The 12,048-nt window shown below is 43.3% G+C and overlaps 1 protein-coding gene across 7 annotated transcripts in view; it reads right to left on the reverse strand.

The window, feature by feature from the left end:
- Positions 1-12,048, reverse strand: part of Itgb6 (integrin subunit beta 6) — a 121,992-nt gene that overhangs the window by 69,836 nt on the left and 40,108 nt on the right. For 6 of the 7 annotated variants that reach the window (XM_021194519.2, XM_029536477.1, XM_029536479.1 and 3 more), the window contains 4 exons: positions 3,537-3,618; positions 2,916-2,967; positions 2,289-2,364; positions 1,524-1,603 (listed from right to left, as the gene is read on the reverse strand). In XM_021194519.2, the coding sequence (XP_021050178.1) occupies positions 1,524-1,603; positions 2,289-2,349 (141 nt within the window). In that variant the 5' untranslated portion in view covers positions 2,350-2,364; positions 2,916-2,967; positions 3,537-3,618. Of the gene's footprint in view, positions 1-1,523; positions 1,604-2,288; positions 2,365-2,579; positions 2,719-2,915; positions 2,968-3,536; positions 3,619-12,048 lie in introns of those variants that run through there. The other variant, XM_029536481.1, reaches the window with a different exon arrangement.

Here is a 12,048-nt window from a genome sequence, read left to right on the forward strand (position 1 = left end):
AGAGAGAGAGAGAGAGAGAGAGAGAGAGAGAGAGAGAGAGAGAGAGAGAGAGAGAGAGAGTAAACATAAAGTCCAGATCGACACAGTAATTTTTGTCTCTGCCATGAAACTAATATTATCTTCTAGACAGTCTAGAAACTTCTAGACAGGGTTTGTTCCCTGTTGAGTATTCTCAACCCTGCATTTCATGTTTAACCTTGGATGTTATTTGTGGCCTAAGCAGTTAAGGTAGTGTGGAGGGAGTGTGTGTGTGTGTGTGTGTGTGTGTGTGTGTGTGTGTGTGCATGATTTATACTTCTGCATGTGATGCAACTCTCCACAGATATATAATAAATGGGGAGATTGGGTGACAATAGTTACAGACCAGTTCTGATCTAGGCACCTAGATTCCTTTCCCTTTTCATTCTTTTTGGCTTCTGCTGTTGGCATTTGTAAGCCTTGATTGGCACTCAGATTCTTTTCAACGGATGGGACTTAAAACCCCAGAAAACCAAGGCTGCTTTTTCTTAGTGTGAATCATTTACACCACACCTTGCTTTCTGCATCACAGCATAGGCTGGCACTTGGTATGTCTTGTTATTTAGCCCTCATGGCCTCCACACTTCTTCATGCAAGTTTTACTCTGACCATACTAGGACCATTTCTTTAGAGCAGTGGTTCTCAACCTTCCTAATGCCACAACTTTCTAATACAGTTCTTAGTGTTGTGATGAGCCCCACCCATAAAATTATTTTGGTTGATATTGCACAACTGTCATTTTGCTGCTGTTATGAATTGTCATGTAAATCTATGTGTTTGCCAATGAGCTTAGGCGAACCCTGTGAAAGGGTCATTCAACCCAGACAGGGATCCTGACCTACAGGTTGAGAGCCACCACTTGAGAGTTTCCTGTGCTCACTCTGTTCATGACTTTGCAAAAGAATTGGCTGATGACTGAATCGTAGTTTTCCCTTCTCAAAGTGCCAAGCACAGACTTACAGTGGCTCTCAGGTCCCTGATGGAACACAACTACATTGTATCAACATCCAATGTCTGCTTCACTTTGGACAATAACTTTGTGGCCACCAATTATCCAGACAGAATGTTACACCAGCAAACAGCTAGGAAGACTTTATAGCAAGAGGAGTAACCAGATGGCTGGCAACACTGGCTAGGCAGAGCCAGCCATCTCTCTGTGAGTTCCAGGTCAACCTGGTCTACATAGTGAGCCCCAGCCCAGTCAGTGCTATGTAGTGAGACCCTGTTTCACAAATAAAAATAAAACATAAATAAAGTAATTAAATTAAATAAGAGAATTGTCTAGATTTAATAAAGGATGTTCAGTTTTTAAAGAACAATCTGGCATCCATTCCTTCAGTAAGTTGTTTCCAAAGTCTAGATGAATCCAACTTTGATCCACTGACCCTCATGTTCCTGTCTTAAACTTGGTTACTCATTCAACCCTTCAGAGAGAAGCGCTTTCACTGAGGATGTTCACTGATGTAGAAACAGTGTTAGAAACAGGGTGAGAACCAGGGATTTACCTCCTGGGAGCACCAGGCACAGTGGGGTCCTGTGAGCAGGCAGTCTGAGCAGGTTTCTGCACCACCCCGGGCACAGCCACCTAGGAGCAAAGCCAGCAAGAGGCAAGGATTAAAGCCCACTCCTTCATCCAACTTAGGGACTAACCCCTCTTACTAGAGTGAAGCTATATACAAATTTACTTTATAAAAGTAATCCTCCGGAGGCTAGTAACTCACATCAAAGTTTATAGCTTAGACCCATCACATTGGAAATATCTACATCATGTAAACAGTGTCTCAGACCGCAACCGTGTCTAACTGCTCAGGACAGACTCATCGCATTTAGCCTCCTGTTCAACACCTGCCGCTTAATTTCAAAAACACGTCTGTACTCATTAAAAAGGGTTTCTCTTATAAATTCAGCATTTCTGTTGCCGAATCCTCCACTCTCGTGATTGTGACTCCCAGGTGGATGGCCTTGTGGTGCAACAAAACAGAAAAGCTTCCGAAGTGGCTATCAGGACGACACTCACAAGTCCCATTGTTCAGGAATGCCGTCTAATCCTCATTAAAATGCCCATGAAGCCTTTGTGTTTATTTACCTTGTACCTAGAACGTTCACTGGGGGAAATGCCCTACGTCTGCCTGTCCGTTTGTGAGTGTCTCAGTGGCATGAGAGCCATCAGACAGATCAAATGAAAAATGACTGCAGGTCTGTTTTCTGAAGCAAATGACAGTTTGTCAAGCTTCCGATGAGAGCGATATCTGAGAGAGCTTCAGGCTTACCTTGGACGTGATCATTCCTTCCTAGAAGTAGCAGAAACAGGCAGACCAGCTCAATCCCCATTCGGTTCAGTTTTCACTGTGCAGACAGATTAAAAATGAATTACCTTCAGGGTTACAAGACCAAAGCTGGAAGCCGCGAAAGTCTTTCTTGCCAGGCTTGTTTGGTTTTTTTGTTTTGTTTTTTTTTTTCTTTTTTTTCTTAAAAGTAAAACTACTCACACTGTTTTGAAAAGTAACTTGAGCTGTAAATTCAAAAGCTTTCATTAAGACTGAAATGAAAACAGAAGCTACCTGGACAGGCAAAGCAGAAAAGCTGTGTTTAAAAGCAACTTCAACATACTCACTTCCTCATTCACCTTATAAGGAAGTCAGGTGTACAATCCCCGAGAAGGTGGGGAGACTTAGTGCAGGAGACGTTTGCATTCTATTAGCTGTACTGTATCCTAGAGAAAATTAGTCTCTTTAGTGAAATGCTAATCAATGAACTGTCAAAAGACCGATTTAAATGTATGGTGTTCATAACAATTTTAATTTCATGCTGTAAGGATGTGAAACAAAACACCAGAACTTAAGCTTAAATGTAAGGAGGCTAAAAAAAAAAAAAAAAAAAAAGCCAACTTAAAATACCTGAGAGTTTTGGTTTTCATGTTAGAGCCTCTGCAGAGAATTGAAATGAGCTCTGAAAAATATAAACATTATTTTACAACCAAATTAGAAGTTAGGCAAAGTAGAACAAAACACTGTTTTCTTATCTTTCAAATTACATAAGCGCTGCTTTTCACACGCCTAGAGTTCTTTGTTTTAAAAGCTTATTAAAAGCACAGTATATGAAGATCAACATAAGACCTCAGCACAACAGAAATAATGGAGAGAGACACAATAGCAGCCAAGACTCTGAATCTCAGTCTCTAGAACTTTCTTCCAGGGCGGTGACCACGGAGAACATTTGGTGGGCACAAGGAAGCTCCTGCGGTCCATCAAACACCAAGACCGCAAATGAACAAAACATTACGATAAACAAGGTTAAAATAATATAAAGGAAAGGCTTCCAGCCCCTGCCTTGGTACACAGGAATCATTTATTTGTTATATGAATGACAGCTCAAAATGTGTACCATTCTACAGGTAAATCTGCGAGGTTTGTATCCCCCGCCCCCTAGCCCCCACCTTCCCTTCAGGGGCCGTTTGGGATTTGTAGAAATTGTGAGCAGGTAAGACTCAAATGCTCTGTCACACTAAGCCATCTGACCTCAGGCAGGCTCCTTTCTGTCTGGGCTCACGTCCTGGGAGACTGTCTTTTGAAGGTATGTTTCCAGGCAAGCGTGAGAAACCTGGAAAGAGAAGAAAACAAATTATAGACTACTTAGATTTTTTTTTTTCCAGCAGCCTATATTCAGTTTTCAACTCTGTCATATACAAAACCCAGGAAGAAAACAGAAAGACTCTTGCAGTAAGAATCCAGATTAGAGAGCTGAAAGCTGAGACTTTGAGAGAGAGAGAGAAAAAAAACCCCCCCAAAAAACTCAAAAAAACAAAAACAGTGTGTGAAATGTGTGCCTGCATTTGAAGGATGGTGGAACTATGACTCTCTGCCTATGATGCTGCTGCCATTTTTAAAACCCATTGGCAAATGTTTTTCTGACCATTTGTGCCAGATATGTTTTTTTAAGATATACTTTTATTTTTAATTGACGTAACAATTGAATGCATCCTTAGGGTAGAGTGTGTGTGTGTGTGTGTATGTATGTATAATTTCTTTGGGGAGTGTTCAAAATCCTCTGTAATAGCTATTTTTAAATACTCAATAAATTATTGTCAACAAAGTTGTCCTGGTATGTTTTAGAATATTAGACACAATTCCTCCTCAAATGGCATCCAGTAACCGTCATTTCTCCATCCCTCCCGTCAATCCTTTTCTGGCTCCACTCTTTTGTTTGCTACATTTTGTTCTCAACTATTCACTCTGTGTGTGTGTGTGTGTGTGTGTGTGTGTCTGTGTATGTGTGCCTGTGTGTATGTACCAGTATGTGGGGTGTGTGTATGTGTGTGTGTGTGTGTGTGTGCTGGTATACATGTGTGATAGCGTGAAGGTCAGAGGACAACATTTTTGGAGTTGGTTCTTTGCTTCCTTGGTGAAGCGGGGTCTCTTTCATAGTTTCTGTTGTTGGCCAGGCCGAGAGCCTCCAGCCCACTCTTCCATCTCATCATAGGAGTGCTGGGATTATAGGTGTATATACCCCACTACCTCCAGCTTCTATGTGGATTCCAGGGGTCAAAATTCTGTTATCTGGCTTGTCTGCTCAGCTATCTCCCCAGATGGGTCCTTTTTGTTTTTGAGAAAACTCTTCTGGTTTACCCAGTGCAGATATGATGCTTTAAATTTAAAAAAAAAATTATTATTTATTTTTATTTTATTGCATAAATGTTTACCTACACATACCTAAGTGTACTGTGTGCCCACTACCCACAGAACCCAGAAGAGGGTATTAGATCTTTTGGAACTGAGATTACAGACAGTTGTGAGCTGCTGGGTGGGTCTAAGATACAAGCCAAGTCCTCTGCAAGAACAGCAAATGCTCTCAACTCCTGGCTCCAGCCCCAGGTATTATCCTTGGAGCAGAGGCTGTGTTAGGAAAATAAAATAAGATGAAACAAGTGTGTCTTCAGACAGCATATATTTTAAGGTGGGTCAGTGAAGGAAGGGACAGGGATCTGGGCTGTGGGCAGTTACAGAGCCGAGTTAAAGGTAAGGGGTGTGTTCTCCTGTTTAGGGAAGTCAAGAGCGTTTTTCTGATTCTTCCATCTGACAGAGTCCAGGATGAGCTGGGAAACTGGCAAAGCACCAAAGCTTGCAGAAGCCGCCCAACAGGGGTTAAAGGAAAGGCAAAAGGGGCGGGGCTGGATCCGTGATCGTGTCCAGAGGCAGAGGTCAGGACATCCTCAGGACTAAACCTGAATTTTATTATATTTGGATATATTACATCTTATCATTTGAAACTATTATATAGTGCCAAATGTCATTGGAAGGTTAGAACGAAAGGAATGATAGGGTTTCATCTCCTTTAAAAAGAATCTCCATGGCCCCCCATGCATGTTAGAATGCATCCAGCCAGGCCGATGGGTATATGGTGAGAGAGGTGTGTTCTCCTAGTTAGGGAAGTCAAGAGAGGTTTTTCTGATGCTTGCTGACTGGCCATTATGAAAGGGGTGTTCACGGGGATAGACCTGGTGCTAGTTGGGGCTATGCTGTTGATATGTGAGTGGAGAGGCACTGGGATTCAAGATAGATCTGGAAGTGGGCTGTGTTCAAGGATAAGATGTGCATATGGAAGGAAGAAATGTTTATCGCCCTGAGGGGTGCTGCTCTTGACTGAGAGGTTAGTGAGGGAAAGCAACTTTCATATGAAAGATGAGCATCAAGAACACAGGGCCCCCAATGGAGGAGTTAGAGAAAGTACCCAAGGAGCTGAAGGGGTCTGCAGCCCTATAGGTGGAACAACAATATGAACTAATCAGTACCCCCAGAGCTCGTGTCTCTAGCTTTATATGTAGCAGAGGATGGCCTAGTCGGCCATCAATGGGAGGAGAAGATCTTGGTCTTGTGAAGATTATATACCCCAGTACAGGGGAATGCCAGGGCCAGGAAGCGGGAGTGGGTAGGTTGGGGAGCAGGGGGAAGGTATAGGGGATTTTTGGAGAGGAAACTGGGAAAGGGGATAGCATTTGAAATGTAAATGATGAAAATATCTAAAAAAGAAAGAAAGAAAAAAGAAAAAAAAAAGGAACATGCTTGTTTGAGCTCCCAGAAGATACCAGAACATCAGAACCTGGAACTTGGGGCAGTATCAAAATACAAAGTATAGAACTGCATACATCATCTTGGACTAACAGCTATGGGGCTGAAGATATTCAAATACAGGAGTCGGAATGAGATCTCGGAGAAAGTGGGCATGGGTGAGGAACAGCCCCGGGCCTGGGCCTAGCTGTATCTAACAGTGAAGGGAAAGGCCCAGAATAAAGGAAACTGCTAACTAACACACACTCCATCTTACCAAGGATCTGCCTTTGTTCTGGACCCAGAAATGTTTAAGTGAGCTGTCTCTAAGAAGAGACATAGAGTCTCTTTAAGGCCCACGGGAAATTGCTTATGGCTTTGAAAGTTCCAGATCATGTCTCTGTCCAGACTAAGGGACAAGTATGCTTACACCTTGCAAAGTGAGAGAGAGAGAGAGAGAGAGAGAGAGAGAGAGAGAGAGAGAGAGAGAGAGAGAGAGAGAGAGAGAGAGAGAGAGAGAGAGAGAGAGAGAGAGAGAGAAGACATGCTTACATGCTTGCTGAACACCCATTATGAAAGGCTTGAGTCCTCTAATGCAGGCTTTCTGTCCCAGACCCCAGCCTACACCATCTGTAGGCATCTCTTTCTTTTTGTGTCGTCTTGGGAGAACTGAGGTTGGGAGACAGATAAAGGAACGTGCTGACACTCTGGCCATTGCTTTGGCTGTGAGCGATAAAGTCCTTTATCTCTGACACAGACATATCGTGTCTCAGTCAGTGCCCACGAATCCGTGACAGGCTTGGCAGTACGTAGAAACCCCAGAGACCCCCCTCAGCCCTTCCTGGTTTGTGACAATCTCCTCAAGTCGTGCTTCTTTCTCTCTTCACACTGAACATGTGGCTTTTCAACATTGCTTTGGGAGAAAAGATCTCACATCGATAAGGTTGCCCCACGTGACTTACACAGAGCACTGATGGCCATCTCCAGAGGCATCCTAGGCTCCAGAGCTGTCTACTCTCAAACCTCACGGGTTGCCAGTGTCAGTCACTGTGGACCAGTTGGCATCAGGGGCATCTGCACCACTTTCCAACTACCCTGTCTTTAGAATTTTTGCCAGGGTTCTACCTGCCACCAAACACCTCTTCTTCTTGCAAGACAGCGGAACTACTCCTCAGCCTCTTTTGTGATTAAGAGCTCTAGTGATTGCCCTTGCAAATGGGATGTAAGTGGGGCTGGCGCACAGTATCTCATGCCCCTTCTGGCAACCGGATGCAGGCACCAAGGACCTGGGGGAAATTGGGAAAACCCAGTTGGACTTTGAAATTGAGTACCTTTGAATTGCATTGGACTTTTAATGCACTATTTCATATAAACACTTCCATCCTGGTCAGGAGAATTGCAATTAGCCCGGGATATTTGTTTTTGTGTTCCCAGTCGTAACCCTCAGGTGTTCATGCTATCCCTCCTTTCTAGGGCCATTCACATGGCTCCTGATGCCTGCAGGCCCTTGTCTATCTCCCACCTGCCCAATTTGGCTCACTGCTCTTGATCTCGGAGAGACTCTTGGGTCTCTCATGTCCTCATTTTCCATGGATGTCACAGGGCATCCCTTACCACTGCTCACACTTTCTGAATACCAACCTACTGATCTCTCTCCCTCTCTAGACTGTGAGGTTTTTGGTTGTTTTTTTTTTTAAGCACTAATTTACAGAATGAACATTTATTGAATTCTTACTATGCAGTAGGACAGAATTACATCTAGCTAATCTTTTTGTGCCCAGTGAGCAACACAATTCCTGGCACTTCATAAGTAGTCAGTTCTGTTTATGGGGCAGAGCAGTGGAATGTATGTTCTCACTGTCTAGCGTTTCACCAGCGACAGGGCAGTCCCTCAAGACGTAATGAATGAACAGATGCACAGATGAGTGGACTGTTTGGGAAGGTGCAGAATATAGCCAGGGGGAAGGGACATTAGGCTCCCTGCTTGGGTTGTAATGAGAGCTGACAAAAAGCTTCTTATGCAGGAAACAGAAAATGAAGGAGGGACTGAAGAGAAGATGGAGTAGGAGGGGGTTCAAGAAAATACCCCTCCCACCATCTCCACATTGATGTGGTCTGAACATCATATTCAAAGCTGTAAGGTATGGGGAAGGCTTGGTCTTTCTTCCTGAAGATGCAGTGCCCAATGTCCTGTCCTCAGAAGGGAAGGGACACGGTCCTCCCTGATCATCCTATAAGCAGAGATCCCACTAGTTTAAGTGTCCTCAAGGAAACTTTGTCCCTTAGCCAAGCAGGTCATTTCCCTCTGTATCTTCAGATGGTGGTTCTCCTTATCCACTGGAGACAAGTGTCAAGACCCCTGGCTGTCCCTGAAATCTAGAAGGTACCAAGTCCTATGCTATGGTTTTTCTTGTATGTAAGTCCACAGATTCCACGCCTCCCCTGTCTTAAGCAGATGCACACTCCACTGTTGCAGTTTGGGGTGCGACTGCAAACTCGCATAGATTTCTCTTCCTTTCTCATAGCTTCGCAGATATTCTGGTTCTCAATATAGACTTTAGTTACCATGGCATATAATATTTTTCTGCTTCTGCATTGAGAATTTTCACCTTCTCTGCAATTCTTTATGGCTCCACTTTGCATAACTAAGTTCCAGTACCAACATGAGTATTCTTCAAAGGCTCCCCCCCCCCCAGTAAAGTAAGAACTTCTTCAATACAATTCAGTAGCTGAAAGCTGATGTAACAGAGAGGGATAATGAAGGAGTAGCCCATACTAGGCAAGTACACTTGACAAAGGGGTCATTCATGCCCAAGGTGGGAAGAAACAAGATGGTGCAAGATTTTACTCTGAATGGTTCGCTACTGAAATCTTAAATTGTGTTTATTTCTAGAATTTTCTATTTAATATTTTTTAGAGTGTGGATTGACTATGTGTAACTAGAACCTTAGGAAGCCAAACTGTAAATGGGCGAGTATGGGGAAATACTATATGCAGTTGTACGTGGGAAGATCAGAAATCTAATAATGAGGGGTAAAGCTGACAAGAGGGACTGGGGAGAGAGACAGGAGCACACCAGGCTGGAGGAACAAGCGTCTTTCAGAGAGAATCCACAGTTATGTGGAAGCCAAAGACAGAGGAAAGATAGCGAGTCAGAGGTGAGCATCAGAATAAGGTCATCAGTAGTTAAAGGCACCAAGCCACACACATGGACGAAGACCATGAGATCCCCACGCTCACTGTGCTGACAGGAAGCCACGACCCAAGCTTCTGTGCACACAGATGCCCTCAGAGGTTCATCTCACTAAGGCTCAGCTCCTCTGAGCTTTCCCAAGCACCCATTCTCTGTTGTAACAATAAATCTTTAATAACAAATCCGCATTTATTGTAGGTGACTAAATCTTTGTATTTCTTACCAAGATCCTGCCATACGGTCCACACTTTCAGACAGGGTGGTTAATCTTACAGAACACTGCCTCGAGGCTCCGACTACATTTGAGAGTTTGACCCTCTTCAAAGAGTACGAGCAAAGAGGTAGGCCCTCAGCTGGTCTTTATTCGGAAGGTGTAGAAGGAAGTCCCTGACTTCGGGAAACTGTATTAAATAGTTTGACTCACTGTGTTTAGCTTTGGCCCAGCCATTCATCCGTATCAAAGAATGGCTGTCTAGAACTCCGAGCCTGCCCTTGTGCTCATGAAAACACTCCTGGACTGGGAAATGTGAGCTAACTTGGAAAGAGAAACCAACTGGATCATGGGAGGTCTTAATAATGACAGTTGACTTAGGCTTGGCCCTTGCTTGGCTACCTGCTTTACTGAAGTGCTAGTGACACATCTCTTTGGGTTGTTTGGTTATTTGTTTGTTGGTTTTTTGACAGAAGTTAAAAGAAGAGAGTGTAAATGAAAGTGTTGTCTTTGAGTCTGCAGAGGAATTGCTTACAGATCTCTACAGTTCATTTGGGTGTGGGTAACACAGAGTCACGGAATCTGGAAGTGGATATCTTTCTCTTGAATTTCAAGACCTTTAAGAAAATTGTTTTTAAAGGGGGATATGTTTAGTCTTCTTTTTTTAAATTTTTTTTTTTTTTATTTTTAGTTTTTTCAAGACAGGGTTTCTCTGTGTGGTCCTGGCTGTCCTGGAACTTACTCTGTAGACCAGGCTGGCCTTGAACTCAGAAATTACCCTGCCTCTGCCTCCCAAGTGCTGGGATTAAAGGCATGCACCACCATGCCCAGTATATTTAGTCTTCTTGCCATTCTCCTGTTGTAGGCGCAATGTCCACAATGTATTAAGCACAAACTGTCTCTTGACCTAGACCATACAGTTTAGGATATATATATATATATATATATATATATATATATATATATATATAAATTATGGTGTAATACACACAGCAAACACGGTACCATTCGAAACATTTTAAAATATATATCCAGTGGCAATGAATATGTATCATTAATTATAATATAATCCAGTGGTATTAAGTATATTTCACAAGCTATACAATTCTTACCAACTTCTGCTTCAAAACCTCTTTCATTACCTTTACCATTAAATGATAGCAGCATTTCCTTTGCCCCCATTGCCCGAAACCCCTGTTTTGTTGTCCATCTCTGAATTTAACTATTCAAGACTCACTCTGTGGAATTCTTTGTCCTTTGTGACTGTCTTATTTCACTTAGCATAAGGTCCTGACATTTCACCCATGTTATAGCCTGTGTCAGAGTTCAGTCCCTTTGAAGGCTAAGCAGTCTTCTGTTGTACTGACAGGAGACATTTTGTTGATCTCCTTAGCTAGAAATGAAATGTTAGGCTGTTTCTGGCTTTTGGCTCTTGTGAACGGCAGAGCTATAAACGTTAGTGTTTGAGTACCTGCAGAGTCTAGAGCCTGATTTCAGTGTCTGATGCTTGTGCTGAGGGGGACTTGGGTCCAGTAGGAAGAATTGAATGTTGACTGTAGGGAGCTTGGGATCAAACTGCAGCTTTGCCAAACCTTGCTGTCTTGTCTGTAGGGGTGATGATGACTCTCCGCACTTTAGTTCCTAGATTATGAACTAATAATAACTTTTACCTTTCAGGATATTGGGGAAGACTGACTTATACCGCTTTGAGATGGATCCAGGCTTTTGTAGGAACTGAGATTGCGGGACATGAAGAAAGGAATGCAAAACTGGAAACAAGGAACAGATTTGTTAATTACAGTAAGACAAGAAAGTCGAGACAAGTTGCCGAAGGCTTGGAGACCGCAGTGCTCCTGATCAGTTTGTGTCTATCCTTGATGTCACCTCAGGCAGTTCACCAGAAATCTTCACCTAGAATCTGCTTCCTCCTCATGTGGAGCCACTCGCAGTTCCCAGTAACTCCAGGAGCCTGTGCGAACTGGCAGGCTGAGCTTAGACTCCATCCGTGTCATGGTAATCACCATATGTTTCACTCAGGGTTTGTGCCTGCTGTAGCCAGTGTTATTGAATGCTTACCAAGTACGAGACATGGCTACACAGTTCATTAGCTTGCCTCATTTCATTCACACCCCAAAGAAAAAATCCCATAGAGGCGATTTTATACCCATTTGCCAGATAAATAGACTGAGACCTGGGGAAGCTATCCAAATGCTACTGCTACTCTTGGGGCAGAGCTTTGAAGATAAGCTACTTCCCCTGCTCATCCCCCCCCCACTCTAAAGCACAGCATCTCTGTGCAGATAAGAGATGCTCATGGAATCCCAGGAGTACCACAGAAAGAGATGTCAATAAGAAGGGAGTTTTTAAACGTGCCTCTGTGTGTCTGAGGTTTCTTGTTCTAATCTGGCCCAATCTGTATCCATGCGTTCTTTGCTTTCTTCATCTTGTGGGTCATTTGCACTGCTGAATATGAGTCAAGGCTGCTATCCTGGACAGCACGGTCCTTCTTAGCCCTTCTCTGTTTGAAGTTTAGTTCAAACCACTTGAACAAAATGAGACAAAACACATTGCTTGGCCTCGTT

This window comes from Mus pahari, chromosome 3 (genome assembly GCF_900095145.1).
Source record: "Mus pahari chromosome 3, PAHARI_EIJ_v1.1, whole genome shotgun sequence".
NCBI lineage: Eukaryota > Metazoa > Chordata > Mammalia > Rodentia > Muridae > Mus > Mus pahari.